Genomic DNA, 17,708 nt, shown 5'->3' on the forward strand with positions numbered 1-17,708 from the left:
GGCTAGCCTTACCCCGATTTATGGAGAGGCTGCTCCCAAGTCTCGAACCCGAGACCTACCGCTCATGGGCGAAGGCACTTGCCATCGCACCAAGTGCGACCTCTACATTTTTACAAAACTAATTCAGAAAAATGACAAACAAAAAAGTATTACGTGAATGTTAATTGCGACTTACTTATTTCTATCCAAAACCACTGCTACTTATTTATTAATGTGTGTCAAGTTATGATTAACTCACAAAATATTTTACGTGAATTGATTGGTTTATTACATACCTCTATCATAGGAGAAATCTATATGCAATCGTGATGCTAAAGCACTGTATTTCTAACCTATCACGCAATGTTATATTTTCTCACATAGTATCATGTACTGATTTGAAGTATTGGTACATGTTTTTTTAATAAACGATAAACAATATACACAAAAATTCATTTACACTACAAAGAGACATGAGAATTTGAAAGCTTAATGAGTTAACGAATAAGACTATATCCACCAAAATAACATATCCCTTACGAATAAATGCCATCTTGACGTCCAATTGCATGTAGGGTTAGTACTAAGGAGCTAGCAAGCATGAAGAAGAATTAAAACATGGGGTTGAAAATTGAAGAAACGCTTGGGTCCCCCCCCCCCCTCGTCGAGGAGGAGAAGTAGAAAAGATGCCGACGTTGTTGACCTGATAGTCTTCCATTTTTCTGAAATTTGAGACACAGTGGTACGAATGCCAATTTCCAACTCACCGACTTTGCTGACTCTTAATTTGGGAGCATATCGGGTTCAATTGGTTCTAAGCTCCGATGGCCTTGCACAGTTGAGTGTAGTGGTGACCATAGAGCTTTATGGAGGGGAAAATGTAGAAGCACGGGAAATTTGGGTCTAGCTACACAATGAGCAAGTCATAATAATTCGATACTAAACGCGTCATTCATTATATCCAAACTTAAGATCTCTCTTACAAGTGAAAAATATATTATTATACTGTAGCACTAAGAGTCTAAGAGCAATGAGCATGTCATAATACTTGGGCCTCCCGCGTCATTCATTATATCCAAACTTAAGACCTCTCTTACAAGTAAAAAATATATTATTATACTGTAGTACTAAGAGTCTAAGGGCAAGTAGGATTTATGTTTTAGTTAAATTGTCCATTGTTTTACCAAAAGCATTAAGAAAGATTGTCACTTTAAAGGTTATTTTTGTAAATTTCAAAACAATTGACTAAAGTATTATATGCCCTAGATCACATAGGTGTAAAATGTGATTGAGCCTTAGTTACAAGTTGCTTGACCAAATGTGTTGATTAATTTGTCATTTGCAGCTTTTTATATATAATAATATTCTACTTTAAAGAGACTATCAGATATACGGGTTAAACCAGTTGGGCATAGGTAGTATGTCTGTCTCAACCCAAGTTCAAATGCCTCTCTCCTCCATACATTTGAGCAGCTTAATTAGTCTTGCCTAAAGAGAAAGCCATAGTTAATTATCAAACTCGTCGCACACTAAAAAATTAAAAAAATGGAGAAAATACTATGGGGACGCGCCCCCAAAGAGTCTGCATAGACTTTCTAGACACGTGGGTTTCAAAAACTAAACCACGTGGAACCCTACAAGGGAAAGAAAGCGAGTCCGCCTGGCAATCCTCATAAAAAAAATCGTAATTAATTATTAAACTTGTTATTTGAGTTGAAGGTGACACTTCATATTAATCAATAAAGAGGAATATCAATGTCACCCTCATACAAGACTCGGACGTTGTCTGAGAAAATGACTCGGCCATTTGTCCAGAGTTAGGGATTTGATTAGTCGAATTATGCTTTCGTCGTTTAACTCGGTGCATTGAGACCAATGTAGTGGGACAAAATTTGCTTTAATCATGGAAAAATACATGGTCCACAAAAAGAATAATCATACCCAACTGAAAGGAATGAGATCTACTTTGGATTTCTGTGTACCAGAGATCCAAATCCTTCAAGAGACACAAAAATATTTGAGCGATTCAATTTTTGGATTTTTGTGAAGTGGGCCAATGAAATAGGCTAATAGAGGTCGTAGGATTGAAACTGAGTGATTCGAATCTCTCAGTCTGCCGAAAGGCTAATAGGAGTCGTAGGATTGGAATTGTGTGATCCGAAACTCTCAGCCTGTGGGTTTTGGACATAGAGATTTGAAATGGATCTCAATCCCCCACTGAATCCACGAATTTCTATCGAAGCAAAAGATTGTTACTTTCATCTACTATATATTTCGAAAAATGATTACCGCACGTAATATTTTTTTAAACATGTTTAATAACGTTCGTTGTTTCCGTTTGATTTCAATCAGATGACTAGCAAGTGTAGGAAGCGAACAAAAAATTGATCTTCATATTTGAAAGGAGAGTATACAATGCATGATAGCAGAAAGAGAGATTATTTTTCTCTCCATAAAGAATTGAATACAATAAATAAAAATTTCACTATTGCACTACTCTTTTCTAGACCACAAAATTCTGAGTAAAAAACCAGTGGAAAAGGCAGAGGCCAATGCTTAGAGATTGAAAACTTATCTTGTGGTCCAAGAAACTAAGAACTGAAGCTTTAATTTGATGGAGGAAAGCCACCAAAGCTAGGGTCAGTTTGGTAGTACACAACATCGCCATTGTCACTCACATAGTGGTCCTTTTTCAAGCTTTTGATAAAACTTCCAAGCAAGTGAAATGGTAGAGGTCCTGATTTCTTCGGCTCTCTGTAGTAGTTCCCGAATACCGGCTTTGCTGCCTCAGTCTGCAAATTGAAGAAGAAGAACATTAAATTACTGCCGTAAGGGTTTTTCGGTTATGTGAAATTGTTTTAATCGTTCTAAAGGTAACCCCAAACATGGCCTTGTATTGATATTAAGTTGGTACTTACTGCTTCAACCAAGTGGTAGTGGGGGATTTGAGGAAAAAGATGATGAACCACATGGGTTCCGATGTCGTGGTGGATGTTATTGATCAATCCGTAGTCCCGATCCAGTGTCGTAAGCCCTCCCCTCAGATAACTCCATTCCTGTCGAAGTTTTGAGGAACAAAATTTTAACATTTTGCAAAAACTTTAGCAACAAACTTAAACCAGACAAGATAAGATGATTGTGGAATTTTCTTTGTGTTGGCAACTTGGTATCATAAGAAGAAATGGCTATCGTGAACTAAAAATCCACGTACCTTCCCTCGATACCATGGTAGTTTGTCTTCGTGCCCATGGTGATGCAAGTAAGTTACCAAATCCAGCCACATGACAAAAACCTAAGAATAAAAGAAGAGTCAAATTTCGATTCTTGTTTGATTAAGCGAAACCATAGAAGATTAAGATGCAAAATATACCCAGTAGGGAATGCCGTAGAGCTTAAGCACTTGAACAGGACCCATTACAAACGATAATCCCACAAGTAAAGCAGCCATTGCTGTCCAACATACAGTGGAAGTGATCACATCTTTCCTCTCATTCGGGACAAATAGATCGCTCTTCGGGTCAAAGTGGGAACCAGTCTTTCCTGGACTTCTATTCCACTGTGGGAACAAATCACAATCAGTTACTATTTTCATATTTTCATGAATTATGAGGTTCAAATTATTAATCAAAAACTTACAAGATAGAAAGGATAAGCAAGCATGGGAAAAGGAACGGTGAAGCGCAAAATTCGTGTCATGCTATCCAATTTCTTGTAGATTTTTTCAGACAACTGCAAGCATAGAAATTTATCACCCTCAAACAGTTGGAAAAACTTGAGATGCATCAAGAAAATGAAGAGCAGAGAAGTGTTACAACGAAAGGAAAAAAGACTAACCGGGTGCCATGACTCGTCATTCTCAACATGACCATGGTTTTGATGATGAGTCCTGTGGCTAATTCTCCTGAAAAGTTCAATCACCATTTTAGTTCATGCTTTCGAATGTTTGATTACACAGTAACAAAGTCGATCATTGGAACTCACAATACCAATACTCAAATCAAAATGCACCATATTGTACTAATCTACCATCAAGAACATACCATCCATGATAGGGTACAAGAATTGAAGAATGCAAGAGATGCCCCACAACACTGTTTAGCTTGGGATTATTCGAAAAGCTTCCATGGCCACTGCACAATCACAAACCAGACCAACAATTCACACCAGAAAACACAAATTGACTTATTGCAAACGTGGGTGTAGCTCCCCCTATGCCCTCGAGTTTCGAATCCCCACCGCAGTTTAAATTAGTGTAAAGTAGAATATCGCTTGTATAAAAAGATACACAAAAATATAAAAGGGAATAAAGGGAATGATTAGTAATTACCAATCATGGCCAAGAACAAAGATAGCCCAAAACATTGTCCCCTGAGCAGCCCAATACAGAGGCCAAACAAACCACTTGTTCACATAAACCGCAGCCGCAGCCAACCCGAAAACCACCGCCACATCCCTCACCACATAGCTCATTGACCTCCACGGGTCCCTAACCCAACAATGCTTCGGAATGGCAGCTTTAACATCGGCTAATTTGAACGGCGGCGGCGCACCCGGATCAAATCCCACCTCCTCTTCTCCATCTCCGCCGCCATTAACGCCGTTAACTCTCTCCTCCTCCTCTTCAACAGAAGCTACCCTCACCGGAGCGCTCACGTTAAGATCCCATCTTCTCTCTCTAAACAACCCACCTGCGATTTTGGTCGAATCCAATCTCAGATCCGCCGAGCTCTGGTTTGACCGAAAAATCCGAACTTTTGACCGGTAGCTAGAGCAAACTGCGGTTCTGGGTCGGTTCCAAACTTGCGGGAGAGGCTTTAGGCCGCATTCAGAGAGGACCCAACTCGCCATTGGAGACCCAGATGGAGCAGAAACACCCGCACCAGGGTTTTAGTTCCGGGTCTCCCTCAGGCTTCTAGAGAGAGAAAGAGAGGAGAGAGAGTATTTGAAGCTGTAGCAAACACCAAAAGAAGCGACTTCTGATGAAAAAAAATATCTAGGATTTTAAAATTGAGAAAAAATATATATGAGATAACAAATTGGTTTTCGATTTCTTTTCCTCAAACAACTAAACAAATACAATTTATATTCATTTTGTCTCAGAGTTCTTGGCTCTGTGTTCTTCTGGGTAAAAAGGTCAAAAAATAATTTTTATTTCAAAGTAGGATTCTCTCTCCTTCAAGTAAAAGTATGAACATTGAATGTTTCCGATTCGTTTTGATGAGGACGAAGATGGGCACATGTGTCGGTTATATATAGGACCCAAGACTCTGCGAGAAAGTCTGAAGCTTCGGCCATTGCCACTTGGTCAGTGGGCTTCAACTTTTTCTGTTAGTTTTGTGACGTTTTCTAGCGTGCGACCAATATTCTATACCGAAACGTTACTGTTAATTATTGATTAAAATTTAATAACTAATTTTTTTTTTCCTGGTGATGATGTTAGTGTGTTAAATAATTAGTGGCTTAAAAAAAAGACTACTTAGAATCCTATCGCATCAGAGTGCATGGAATGATCGATTTTCATCACTGATTATAAAGATCCAGCCATTGCATCGATTGCTGTGTTATCTTAGGGATTCCGTTTTATGTTAGCTTGCATCATTTTCCTAGGAGTCTTAAGAATTTTCGTGATCATAATTGTTCATCGTATATTGTGCAGTCAGAAATCATTTTAAATTTTAAAATTTAAAATTAAATATAAATAATATTTAATGAAAACTTATCGCACAATGTACAATGAACGGTTATGATCACGTTTTTCCTAAGATTGTTAGGAAAAAGATCTGACGAGGATTATTTTCCATTTGTGGAAATTAGAATTTGCTCAATTGGTGCTATTGTTGGCTTGACCTAATAAGGGAGTTTGATTGGTGGGCTGTCACGCATGATTTAAATAAGAAAGAAATGAAAAGCAGCCCATGAGAATTTTATGCTTTATATTCTTGATATGCATTTTGACTACTAAATCACCCCGCCGTCCAACTAATTTTTTTTTTTTAAAAAAAAAAAAAAACCTTCCAAGTAAATCAGTCTGTTAATTACCATTTAAGTATATTGGGACTGATTTACTAGTACAAATTAACACTAAAATAAAAACTCGTCCAAGTAAATCAGTTTCTTAATTACCGTTTAAGTATGTTGGGACTGATTTACATCTACAAATTGACACTCAACCCAAAATTTGGTATTTATCTCAATTCTTCTAGGCCAAATTGTTAAAAAAATTCATTTTTTTCCGCCTCGATTTTGACTATACTTTTTATTTTCTTACTGAAATGGTTTTGGGTTGAAATTTTTTCAAATGTTAATCATAAAACACTCATATTTGACATTCTTTTATTCTTGGGACATAATATAGATAAAATTATCGCACGCTAGTCATGTTGATATGTTACATAGTACCAATAATGCTTTTCGACCAAAAAATTTACCAACGATGCTTCCTATTATTTTCAAAACTCCCACTTCCTTAAAATTAATATAATAGTTTCGAACTCTCTCATATATTCAATTATAACAATATGTTTTTTTTGGTCAAATACGGATAACTATCCAACTTTAAAGGGTAATTCCAAATTGGTTCCAACTTTTGAAAACATTCCTAATAATTGGACATTCATTAGGTCTCAAACATTAAGTGATGACTTTAACAAGTATTGAAAAGGGTTTCACTCTCATGTCATCTACAAACAATAGATTCATTATTGCGCATTCATGTATCTCCATGCTCATACATATGAACCCTAGTATCATAATATTGGCGCCCCTACGAATCAATGAGGGTTTTGAGGTGAAATCAAAGTTCAAAATTTATAGCTATAAGCATCCATGTATCCCCTCCATGCCTTCTGTTCTACTATTTTTTTAATACAAATTATAATCTATACTAAATTAGTATCGTTAAATAATTCAACTCGTGTAAAAAGAAGACTACACTATTCTAGCTAACTTGAAAGGATAAACAAACTTACGAAACTTTTCTGTACACTCATGCTTTTGATTGGCCCAAAACCCTAGTTGGTCTCAGCATGGAGAAGAAGATCCTACAAATCTGCATGCTTCTAATACAAGGCACGTGTAAATCCTAGGCCTTGGAAATAATTAGTTTCACATTTTTGTAAATCATAAAAATCAACTATATCCTCCATTAAAAGATGATCACTTTCTTCTCCAATGGATCGAGCTCTGTTAGTTCTGGTAGGGTTATCGATCTTCCTGTTCTGCACTGATATTTTTAACATTTTCACGCCCAAACCTCCCAAAACTACCACTCATTATCCTCTTCTTGATGCCGATGATCCTCACCAAGCAGACCCCCAGCTAGAACAGCTTCTCCAAGAGCCCCTCAAATTCCCCACCCACCAGGTCTGACTATTCATTTCCAATGTTTACATGCATGCGTTACACAAAAACTCTCTGTGTGAGACGTTTGTTCTTTTACACACATAGATATTGTATTGATATCGTTTAAAATGTATTGATAACATATAGAGCGAACGTTTGTTCGATAGTTGGACTATTCATTATATACAGTGATAGATGATCGTTATATGCTGAAATTCTCATTTGTTTGTTCAACTGCAGAAATCTAATGGCTTTGGGGGAGTTGGCATTGGAAGCACCATCAATATTGATTTCTGTACATCTTGTTCTTACAGGTTCCTATACATCATTTTCTATATGACATGTTCCCAATCTCTTTGATTATAATTTTTTTTAAAAATGCTTTTTTTAAGTTATATTAGCTCTCTAAAAACGTGATCATGCTCTTCTCTTTTGTAAAAATATAAGGAGAAATTGCTTTCGGAAAAGTGCATGGCAATTGTTTTGGAGCGTTAATAACAATTCTCAAATTTAATAATGTATTTAAGATCCTTATCCCAGTTCCGAGTTAGATAATCTTATGTTTGGATTCTTAAACCTACATGTATTTACATGTCTGTGGCAGAGGAACTGCAATAACATTGAAAAACATGCTGGTAACATCATTTCCCGGGATCGATGTAATACTGGCAAACCACCACCCTCCCCTTCCAAGACGCCTGCTGAGCAAACTGGTACCGGTTGTTCAAGTAGGAATCATCGGGACTATAATGGCCGGAAAACATGTTTTCTCAAGGCTGGGGATAACGACGCCACCTCCTTGGTACCAGACCCTGCAAGCAAATAGGTTTGGCAGTATGGCAAGCACTTGGCTTTTGGGAAACTTCATCCAATCCTTCCTTCAAAGCACAGGAGCGTTTGAAGTGTATTGTAATGGTGAATTGGTATAACTCTACCCTATTCTTCTTGATCGAGTTATATGTCGAAATTTCTCCATTTCTGTCTCTGCTAGCTGCTCATCGTTTTTGAATCTTGTCGGACGTAGGTCTTCTCGAAGCTGAAGGAGCAGAGGTTCCCCAGTGAAACTGAGTTGAGGGATCTCGTCGGAAAGAAGCTTGGAGGAGGGGTCTGGCCTTAGTGCCTTTCGGTAGGTGACGTTTTTTACCTCTACATGATCGACATAACCCGATTTTTGGTTTGATATGGCCGCAAGCTTGCCGTGCTGTTTGTACGCTTTCCATAAGATATTAACATGTATGAATTGCCACACTAAAGAATAACCACAGTTGTTCATAACATTTTCTTTTTCTTCCTAATATTTTGGTACAATTATGAATGCAAAGAAAAATGCGTCCGGCGATGTTTCTCAAGCCTAGCAAGATAAATTACTTTGTATCAAGGATTACAAGGACATGAGGTGGCAATTCTATGCATTGTAGAACAAGAACGACCTCTTGGATATCTTCCTGATCACACTGCAGGTGGTTTTCTTAACTGAATGACATCGCCTTCCGGGTATTGCAGAAGGATTCTCACACCAGGACAGGGATATTCAAATCTGATGTCATAAATCTGAACCTTTTTTTTTTTTTCAAATTTGCCACCATTTTCGAGCTTCCAATGTCTTCACAAGCTCGTTTGCCAGTGATGCGAAGTCTTCAGCCCCATTCTGCAGATCTTCAGTACGCCGGCTGATTTTCTGATAAAAGTTTAATTCGGGGATTAGACAGAGAAAAGGAAACTAGTAAGTTTAAGAGTCATTTTAACATTTGCTAGTTGAAGGTGTGCAACCTAGAAGAACAAACTTAGATTAGAAATGAAATATTGTTCATGTAATTGGCTTGGATCATGATAGCAATCTTTTATCAATAAACATATGAACTCGTTTTTGGACCCACAAAAAGAAACGCAAAGAAATCAAGAAAAAAATAGTTTGTGAGGTTTCTGCTAAAATTAGTTTACAAGCAAATCGTATATCCGAAGGTAATAGTTTGTAAACCCGCCCAATGACTTTTTTCACAACATTCTCCACTTAACAAAAGATAAAATGAGCAGCAGTAAGCTCCTTCAATTGACTGAATCCCGTGAAACCATTTCATAGAAGTTCATTGATATCTTCTTTTTATAAAGCAAATCGAGAAAACTCTTTTGTGAACTAACATAGTAGATATCCTACCTCAAGTTTTTCTTGCCTTTCCATGAGCTTATTTCGCGCTTGAGAAGCCGCAGATGAAGCACCCTGAAATGAGTTCTTACCAGATCAGAGAAGACAATTAATTTATAGAGTAAGTTCTCTATCACCCAAACTATCATCATCATGTGAATATACCTCAGCCTTTCTATATTTAGCTCTAATTTCTTCGGCCGTTCTAACTCTGGGCTTTGTATCGCCAGTACCACCTTCAAATAACTTTTCCCTTTCTGATTCCCCTTCTACAGCACAACAATTAAATGACACTGTTATTGCATTTACTATTTTTTTACAGAAAAATAAAAACACAGGTCGAATATTATAAAAGGTTTACCTCTCTTTTTATCTTTGACATCATGTGGTGACGAAGTAGATGCGACATATAGAGGTTCATCAATTTCAATGTCATCTATATTAAAATCATGAACTGAGTTAACAATCAACAAGGAGAGATGCAGAAAGGACGAATACGTGGAGATAGGATAGCACAAAACCTATATTAAGCTCCACAACTTCTTGATGGTCTACAGGCGGGGATGGTTCTGACAGTTGGGACTTTGAAAATGTGCCCTCTAAACGATCGAAAGTTGATTTAAGAACTGCTGCAGGATCTCCACTCTGGACCATTTTTCCTCCCTTAAAGCCCTTGACAATACCACCTAAAATCCCAGATGCAGTACCCTGTTTCCAAATGACACCTTATAAGTGAAAAATAATCCCTTCTACGCCAAAACTTAAACCTAATGCAACTACATTTTGGTTTTCCACAAACCTGTTTTTTCTTCTGATTCACAGAGACACTGAGTGCAGCGTCTGCAGCAGCTGCAACAACTGTATCATGGAGACAGGGCAAAGACTCTGGAATCCTACAAACAGATCAAAAAAATCTGAAATATCTAACAGAAAGTTCATGACCAATCCGTAATGCTCAACTATCATATTCCCCTCACAGCGCTCTAGGTAAATGAATATAAAAAGTACCTGAAATCATTCTCAATAGCTAACATAGAGATGAATGCCGATTCATACCCATTTGCCTATAAAAATTCACAGCACAGAGTCTTACATTAATGAATTAACATGCTATCTTTCATGAGATTAAGTGCAAATCCAACATTCTTGATAACTTCAAGGCAACAATACCAGCGTAATATGTGCATCATCGGAACTCATTGTTTTATCCATGTTTGCCTTGCAATTCCACCTTAGAATTGACAGCAAGGAGCTTTCTTTCACCAATTCTAAATCAGGAATAGATCTGCCCACGAACAAGTAAGAACAACCCATCAGACAATCAATAATGCACATATATCTACAGCGTCAATCAATAAACAAGCAGTTGTGGTAGCTTGATATGCTATCATTACATTTTCAATCCACACTAGAAACATTGATAGATTGGGGAAAAGAATGGAAGAGAAACTTTACCTGATCTCAATTTCTCCAGTCTGAAACAGCAAAGCCAATCCTGAAACCTTTTCAACTTTCTTAAAAGTTGCAGTCCAAATGCAAGGTCTTGTATGTTTCTTTTTTCGGATGGGTTTATTGTTTCCCTAACAAGAGGAAACTGTCTCAGCATACTTTCGGAATAAATGAAATAGCAAAAAAAAAAGTAAAGAAGGCAAGAGGCACCTGAATCACAGATTTTGTCGAGTACAAGTGCAGTGAATCCACACAACAAAGCAAAATGAATGAATTCAACAATCTCTCTTCAGAGTATGTATTTTCTGAATAGTTGTCATCGTCAGTGTCAGGTGAATTTATAACAACTGAAAGACTTCCTGGCACAGGGTCATTTTTGGTTGAATCCTTGGCGGCCTCTGTAGGCGGGTTATCATTGGATACTTTAGAGGCAGATAATCTGCCATCTGGAGTACCAGAAAGAAATGCTTAGAACTCTCTAACTATTAAGTGAAAAAGAAAACTATAAGTATTTTATATCCGCTAGATGATAATCTGTACTTGCCTATAACATACATTGAAATTGCAATTGACTCCTTTTTCAAGTGCCATGGCTGAGGGATGATCAGGTTACCGGTGTTTCCATCAATTACATGTATATTTGCATCCTTGGTTAAGATGAATATTACTTCTTCTACAGGGCTAACTGTCGACTTTGTTCCAGAGACCTTTGGGCTCTTCAGGAGGCCTTGAGAATTTGTAAGTTCTTTCCAAATCATTGAAATGACTGGGGAGCTAGAGAAAGATGCATCTTTTATATAGAACAATACAGAAAAGGAACTTGCGTCCAGCACTGCGACCTGAAATGGATGCATTAAATTGATAAGTCCTTCTAAATATAACAGCTTAAAATTATGGGTCAATATTCAACTATTGAAAACAATGAACAACAACAAACAATGAACACGTGTTATAAATTCAGATATAGAAAAGTAATACTTACATGACCACACTCAAATCCCACAGCAAGTTTACCTCCATGCTTTACAAACTGAAGCGCTTGAACTGGGGAATTTGTAAGACTAAATACAGCTCTGCATCGCGGTCCTTTTGCTTGAGGCGATTCGTGAACTGATAAAAAAGTTTATAAAATTGTTAGCTTCATAAACAAATGTTCCAGAAAAACTACTCACAATAAATTCAACAGTACGATCTGATGATTTTGCATCTGATGGACTGTATAGGGAAGAAAGACAGCAACCTTTTTATAAAGTCAAGGAGATTGACACTTGAAAAACCTACCTTCATATTTGGTTTCTGTGACAAAGATGAACTTTACCCCATCTGAACAGCCTTTCACGTTATAAATTCGAACCTATACACACTAGCATAAAGACGATCAGCACAGTAAAAGTTAGAAGTGAAAGATGGTATCCAAAAGAGAAAGATATCTGACCAGACCACATTCATTGCCAACAGCCAGATTTAAAGTGAAGGCGCAGAAATCCAGTCGTGTTACGGGAGCACTTGAACCAGCAACTTCTATACCTTGCACCTGCCAGTTGTAAGGTATCACGCGATGCACGTCTCCCTTACAAAGACAAAGTTTATTAGGTTTAAGTGATGAACTCTAACCTCACTTTCTACAAGGCAGATACAAGATAAGAGTGGATATGTGGCATTCCATATCCGAACAGATCCATCTGAATATCCTGCTAGGTACAGTCTCTCAATACCATTATTCTCAGAAATAGACAGTTGACTGGGAACACCCCCAGTCAAGGGCCATTTTGTACCAGCTGATTGGGTTTGTGCTGAGCCAAGGTTCCCAACTGAGGACATCTACGATATACGAAAAGTAAATAATTATGTGATGTAGAAACAATAAAGCGAAGATGTCAAAGCGACTCATATATAAAATAAACATCCAATACCTCCAATATAGAAACGGGAAAAATATAAGATATATCCACTCATACATGGATGAAGTACAATACCTCTGACATAGCTTTCAATAAGTTCTCCCCAGTGGGTACCCTAATAAGTTTGGCATCGGTCATTGTTGGATTAGTTGTAGGTATCACCACCGGAAAGTCCAAAGCAGATACAGATGGATTCCTTTCTTTCTGGGACATTAAGGCAGAGAGGGTAGCATAATCATAAAGATGCAGTTGCCCAGGGTTGGTTAATACAAAAACATCAGCTTTGTGATTACCCCCAGTTGTCCCAGAACTTTGTAACAAAATCATGTCTGCAAAAGAGCCAGTAAGGGTAAGGTCTGTACGACCAACACATCTTAAATTCCCCATTCCAGGTGACCATTCAAGAGTTAAAACCTGAAACATGGAGAATTTTGTCAGCTCCTATCTCGTGGCAGTAAATAAACAAGAAAAACACCAATTCAATTGTTGTACAAAAAGTGCATTGTTTCTAGCCATGTTATACTGTTTTCAAAAAGGGAATCCTTTTATCTCTTTAAAATGAAGTCCTTACTATTTCTGAGCATGTTATACTGTTTTCAAAAAGTGATCTAATTTTGATATATATTAACCATTTTTCCGAAAAAGCCACGGAACTTTTCAGTAACTACTGCTATCCAACTAAAAGCATAAATGAAATGTCAAACAACTACAAATAGACAGCACACCGTCAAAACTTCTTCTGATCCGATTTCGTCGCCGCCATAGATAAATAGTTGGCCATCACAACCATTATGGGATTTATAATCTGTGGACCACTGTAAAACTATGACAGGAAGTCTCCTTTCAGCTGATGATAATCGTAACTTCACAACATTATTAGATGGCGATAATGCTTTTTGACCCTTGACGGAAGGAGGAGATGACGTGTTCCAGAATAAAATGTCTCCATCTATGTATCCCACAGCCAGAATGGACCCATTCAAAGATGCCCAACAAAGAGCACTTATCTCTTTGTCTCCCAGTTGATGTTCCAATGTATCTTCTGGACAATCTACATCGATTTCATTTGTAGATTTAACAATTCCATCTTTTAGTTGGAGATCCTTACCACCTCCAATATAAACTATTTTAGCTTCAGATACATCCCAAAGAACAACCACCCCGTTTTGATATGCGATCAATACTCTGCCAAAAGAAAAACCTTCATATTCAGTGAATTTAATACATAAACTATACTGTTCCTCATCATTTTTACTTAGCCTTGAACAAGACAATGTAACCTCAATAAAAAATCTCATGCTATCAGAAAAACAGAAACATAACACACTAAATGGAGCAAACAATTGGATTCATTAACGGGATAGCAATGGACTTTATTTAGAGACTCAAGAACGGCATGGAGCCAAAGTGATATAGCCCTCATTTATTGTGCCATCAGTCCAAACTCCTAACTGAACCGTCTTATCTAATCTTCCACCATGTCCAAGTTTTGTGGCATCCTTCATGACTATAGGGAAAGTTAAATTTGTGTTCTCCTTATGGTGAAAATATGACACTCTACTCTTTATTGGTGAGAGTAATTGTGGGTAATTTATTACTTCATGTTAAGCCACTCTAAGAGAAAAAGAAAGTAGTCTTTTAGCCTTTACCAAAACAAAAAAAAGTAGTCTTTTAGCTGCTAAATTTCAATCAATACATGGTGGGTGATCCCAAATCGAAGAAAGGAATGAATATCAAAGCACAAGTAAACATGGGTTAGCGATGATTAACTGATATATTAACAATTCCTGCAAAGTTATAATACTGGAAGGGACAAGAAAACAATAATAAATTAGGACCATTCTTGTTCCACACTAAAAGCAGATATGCAAAAAGAGAAACTTCAAGTTTATAACTTGCCTATTTCCAGACGAACAGGGTTGGGGAAGAATTCCAACTATAGGTTGATCAGTTGGAAATGGAAACTCAGCAGCTTCTGTAGAATAGAGAAAAAGACCGGTTGCATTAGGTTATTACATAAGCAAATAAAAATTACACATATTGATGTTGATGTCACCATGAAAAGAAATTTAATCATACAATTCTTCATGGAAGATATAAATATCAGAACAATCTTTCACATTGTACCCTACAACTTCTGAAACCAAAGTCCAAGCCTTCTCAGAACAGATCTAACAGAGAAGAGAGAGACAATTTTGTGGCACAAATCATAGATATAAATAGCGTCAACATTAACAATATTATAGGATCCTTCGGTAAAATTAGGTTCACATGAACTATATCTGATCAGATAAATGTTGGGGAAACGTTCTATTTTGAAAGAAAAAAAAACCCCTCATCTATGGATGGAGCTCTTATATCTATATATTTAGCTTCTTCTGTGACGAGAATTGCAACATTAACTAGGAAAATCATTAACTATAGAAGCAAAGAAATGATAAAATTTTAAGCTACAGTTATCAATCAGCAAACTGAAGAAACTATTCTGCATATATTACCACTTAAAGAATTTGCAGAAATATGATATGGCAATTGCAATAATTTTCCCTCCTCTGCATCATACTTCATCACAGCCACTAGAGCATACTCATCGCCAACATACCTGTAAGTTTTAATACAGCAAACAAGTTATGAACCGAGCCACTCCAGCCAATCAGTGGCTGCCTGAAAATAGTTGTAACATTTTTTTTGGGAAAGTAGTGTACATTAAACTGGAGCCATGGATTACAGAAAAAGCGGTTATATTTGTTTCCCATTCTAGACAATAAACTAGGGACCTGCTCTCAAGATTCCAAACCTGCCAAAATTGAGAAGTAATTGATCACTTGTTTAAAATTTAAATAAACAATAGTTTCATGTTTAAGCACTTCATAGAATTTAAATTCTGGCACTGAATTATGAACAGCAATTTCCAAGTCAACAGCCTACTATTATCTGCTTCTATCTATCTGTATTCCCTCCTTATGATGTTCACCCTTATTCAGGTGTTCATAGGGTATATTTTTGTTATGATGGTAAAATTATTGAATCCAAAAGTGACCATTAATGCCAAATGCCGAATACTTAACATTATAAAGACACTGATGTTGATAATTGCCTAAATATAACTGAAGGAAGATGCATATGATGTAGAAGTTTAATGCAGTCATCATGTGTCACACGGATGGAGTTGAGTTGGACACACACAACGGAAACTGCAGACTTGATAAAGAACCCATACCTGAATATCATTATCATTCAAGATGCTCACCAAATAACCCTGGTTTTGTAGAAACTGCCAAAATACAGTATGAAGAATTAGTTTGCTGACCCAACAACTAATAAGACAAGAGTATAATATTCAAGGATGTGTTTGGGATTAAGAAAAAAAAATGTTTTACCATAAAAGTTACATAAATATATCATTCAAAAAAATGTTTCACCCTAAACACTTTACTATTGATACTTTATCCTTGTAACTAAACAAGGGGAATGAATGGTGCACACAGATACCTCAATGTATTTGTAAGGCAGTTGCTTCGGGGATATAAAGAGTCCTTCGATACCATCACCACCGATTACTTTTATCCTCCCATCCCTACCAAACAAATAAGAATCAAAACAACAATGTGATTTGTGTGATGCAGGGATATCATATCTCCAAATAGATGTACGTAATCTCATGCCTTCATTGCAATATCTACAAGCATGCTTCACCAAATATACATGTGTATTTTGCCATTCAAACGTTTTGGTACCACAGAAACGAATAGCAATTCCAAGAAATATGGAAAAGCAATGCTTAGTAGCAAGATACCTCATTAACCACACGACTGTGCGCAATGCTAAGTAGATTGGTTTTCGATCAATTCACACACCGAAAACAGCATAAACAAAAACGAAGAAAGAAGAAAGTAGGTGCATTTTAACTCACAATGTTCCAATGGCCAAAAGGCGCTGAATCGGGTCGAAAGCAAGAATGGACGCCGTGGATGGGATGCCATAGTGAACTGCAACTCGTAGGTCCAAGTCTTCCGCCGTCAAACTCCCGTGTGGCAAATTATGCTGAAACCAACAATTTCCAATACAAAATCCCAATTAAAAAAAAGGGGGCAAGTATCAGTCCAAATGTCGATACCAAGAGGCTCCAAACTTATATAATCCAAGTATTCGAGCATAAAAATACAAAGAAATGAATAAAAAAATCATAAAAAATAATCCATTGATGCAATATCCAATTTTCCAGGATACTAACAAGATAAAGCATCGGAATTTAATCCAACCCAACAAAAAAGAAATGGAATTTTAATAAAAAAAACGCAAATTACGAAGCTAAACTGAAAAATTCGAAAAAAAAATAACAGAAAAAAGTGGCAGTGATCGAATTCTTGGAATACGATTTTACCTGAGAGTTGTTTATGGCTTTCTGCAAAAGCCGCTTGGCGAACATCACGAATTCGAATTTGCAGCTGAAATCTTTGGCTTTCTGCAAAAGCAGGTGGATTGGACTAGCGGAGGAGACTTTCTATGTTTGTTTCAGTGATCATACCGATGGCGTTCCTACTCTTATTAGAGCTGTAAAAATTTCGAATCAGTCAATGACAAAAATTGAAATTAAATGAAAAAAATAAAAAAAAATAAATAAAAAGGTGCTTAGCCGTTGTTTATGGGGGTTGTATTCTCTGCGGTTGCGATTATTTCACATTCGGTACGCGGTCGGCAGTCCCTTCGAGGAAGCAAAGGTAAAACGGAGTCGTTTTGGGCATGTGTGCTTGCATTTTGCATCATTGGGTTGACACAAAGCCATTACAAATGAAGTAGATGAAAGTGGACATCACCAAAAGCGTCACTGAAAGCAAAAGAAAGCATTGGCAACATCTTCTTTTTTATCTTTTCATACAACCAATTTTTTAAGT

The 17,708-nt window shown here is 37.0% G+C and overlaps 3 protein-coding genes across 5 annotated transcripts; 1 reads left to right on the top strand and 2 right to left on the bottom strand.

Annotated features, from left to right (window-relative positions):
* Nucleotides 1-2,345: 2,345 nt before the first annotated feature.
* LOC126592394 (omega-3 fatty acid desaturase, chloroplastic-like) lies at nucleotides 2,346-5,252 on the bottom strand. Of its 2 annotated transcripts, XM_050258083.1 has the most exons (8): nucleotides 4,307-5,239; nucleotides 4,020-4,109; nucleotides 3,814-3,880; nucleotides 3,616-3,708; nucleotides 3,350-3,535; nucleotides 3,191-3,271; nucleotides 2,898-3,035; nucleotides 2,346-2,771 (listed from the first exon to the last, which is right to left on the bottom strand). In XM_050258083.1, the coding sequence occupies exons 1-8, from the start codon at nucleotides 4,825-4,827 to the stop codon at nucleotides 2,586-2,588; spliced, it is 1,362 nt and encodes a 453-aa protein (XP_050114040.1). In that variant the 5' UTR covers nucleotides 4,828-5,239; the 3' UTR covers nucleotides 2,346-2,585. The 2 variants fall into 2 exon arrangements, with proteins under 2 accessions (XP_050114040.1, XP_050114038.1); XM_050258081.1 differs by having other exon boundaries at nucleotides 3,616-3,880; nucleotides 4,307-5,252.
* Nucleotides 5,253-7,100: 1,848 nt separating this feature from the next.
* Nucleotides 7,101-8,615, top strand: LOC126592403 (selT-like protein). The gene is made up of 4 exons (XM_050258093.1): nucleotides 7,101-7,341; nucleotides 7,561-7,634; nucleotides 7,925-8,243; nucleotides 8,345-8,615. The coding sequence occupies exons 1-4, from the start codon at nucleotides 7,150-7,152 to the stop codon at nucleotides 8,435-8,437; spliced, it is 678 nt and encodes a 225-aa protein (XP_050114050.1). The 5' UTR covers nucleotides 7,101-7,149; the 3' UTR covers nucleotides 8,438-8,615.
* LOC126592386 (uncharacterized) lies at nucleotides 8,586-17,446 on the bottom strand. 2 transcript variants are annotated; one of them, XM_050258070.1, is made up of 25 exons: nucleotides 17,198-17,446; nucleotides 16,727-16,857; nucleotides 16,306-16,390; nucleotides 16,034-16,087; nucleotides 15,519-15,610; nucleotides 15,312-15,415; nucleotides 14,713-14,788; nucleotides 13,539-13,998; nucleotides 12,889-13,227; nucleotides 12,527-12,733; nucleotides 12,348-12,446; nucleotides 12,194-12,266; nucleotides 11,895-12,022; nucleotides 11,457-11,751; nucleotides 11,310-11,358; nucleotides 11,123-11,228; nucleotides 10,919-11,043; nucleotides 10,634-10,748; nucleotides 10,472-10,527; nucleotides 10,263-10,356; nucleotides 9,985-10,171; nucleotides 9,825-9,899; nucleotides 9,629-9,732; nucleotides 9,476-9,538; nucleotides 8,586-8,998 (listed from the first exon to the last, which is right to left on the bottom strand). In XM_050258070.1, exons 1-25 carry the CDS (start codon nucleotides 17,240-17,242, stop codon nucleotides 8,891-8,893), a joined length of 3,270 nt encoding a protein of 1,089 aa, XP_050114027.1. In that variant the 5' UTR covers nucleotides 17,243-17,446; the 3' UTR covers nucleotides 8,586-8,890. The 2 variants fall into 2 exon arrangements, with proteins under 2 accessions (XP_050114027.1, XP_050114026.1); XM_050258069.1 differs by having other exon boundaries at nucleotides 11,123-11,358.
* Nucleotides 17,447-17,708: the final 262 nt, after the last annotated feature.

Source organism: Malus sylvestris, chromosome 12 (assembly GCF_916048215.2).
Source record: "Malus sylvestris chromosome 12, drMalSylv7.2, whole genome shotgun sequence".
Taxonomy (NCBI): Eukaryota; Viridiplantae; Streptophyta; class Magnoliopsida; order Rosales; family Rosaceae; genus Malus; species Malus sylvestris.

Bases quoted from the DNA above. Each gene is read 5' to 3' on its own strand.
- LOC126592403 (XM_050258093.1), top strand. From the start codon at position 7,150: ATGGATCGAGCTCTGTTAGTTCTGGTAGGGTTATCGATCTTCCTGTTC. The intron at 7,342-7,560 runs GTCTGACTATTC...GTTCAACTGCAG, and splicing joins TCAAATTCCCCACCCACCAG to AAATCTAATGGCTTTGGGGG. The intron at 7,635-7,924 runs GTTCCTATACAT...TGTCTGTGGCAG, and splicing joins TGTACATCTTGTTCTTACAG to AGGAACTGCAATAACATTGA.
- LOC126592394 (XM_050258081.1), bottom strand. From the start codon at position 4,827: ATGGCGAGTTGGGTCCTCTCTGAATGCGGCCTAAAGCCTCTCCCGCAA. The intron at 3,536-3,615 runs GTAAGTTTTTGA...TTGTTCCCACAG, and splicing joins TTGCTTATCCTTTCTATCTT to TGGAATAGAAGTCCAGGAAA. The intron at 3,272-3,349 runs GTATATTTTGCA...TTTTATTCTTAG, and splicing joins TCTACGGCATTCCCTACTGG to GTTTTTGTCATGTGGCTGGA.
- LOC126592386 (XM_050258069.1), bottom strand. From the start codon at position 17,242: ATGTTCGCCAAGCGGCTTTTGCAGAAAGCCATAAACAACTCTCAG. The intron at 16,088-16,305 runs GTATCTGTGTGC...GTATTTTGGCAG, and splicing joins TGCCTTACAAATACATTGAG to TTTCTACAAAACCAGGGTTA. The intron at 15,416-15,518 runs GTACACTACTTT...TAAAACTTACAG, and splicing joins ATCCATGGCTCCAGTTTAAT to GTATGTTGGCGATGAGTATG.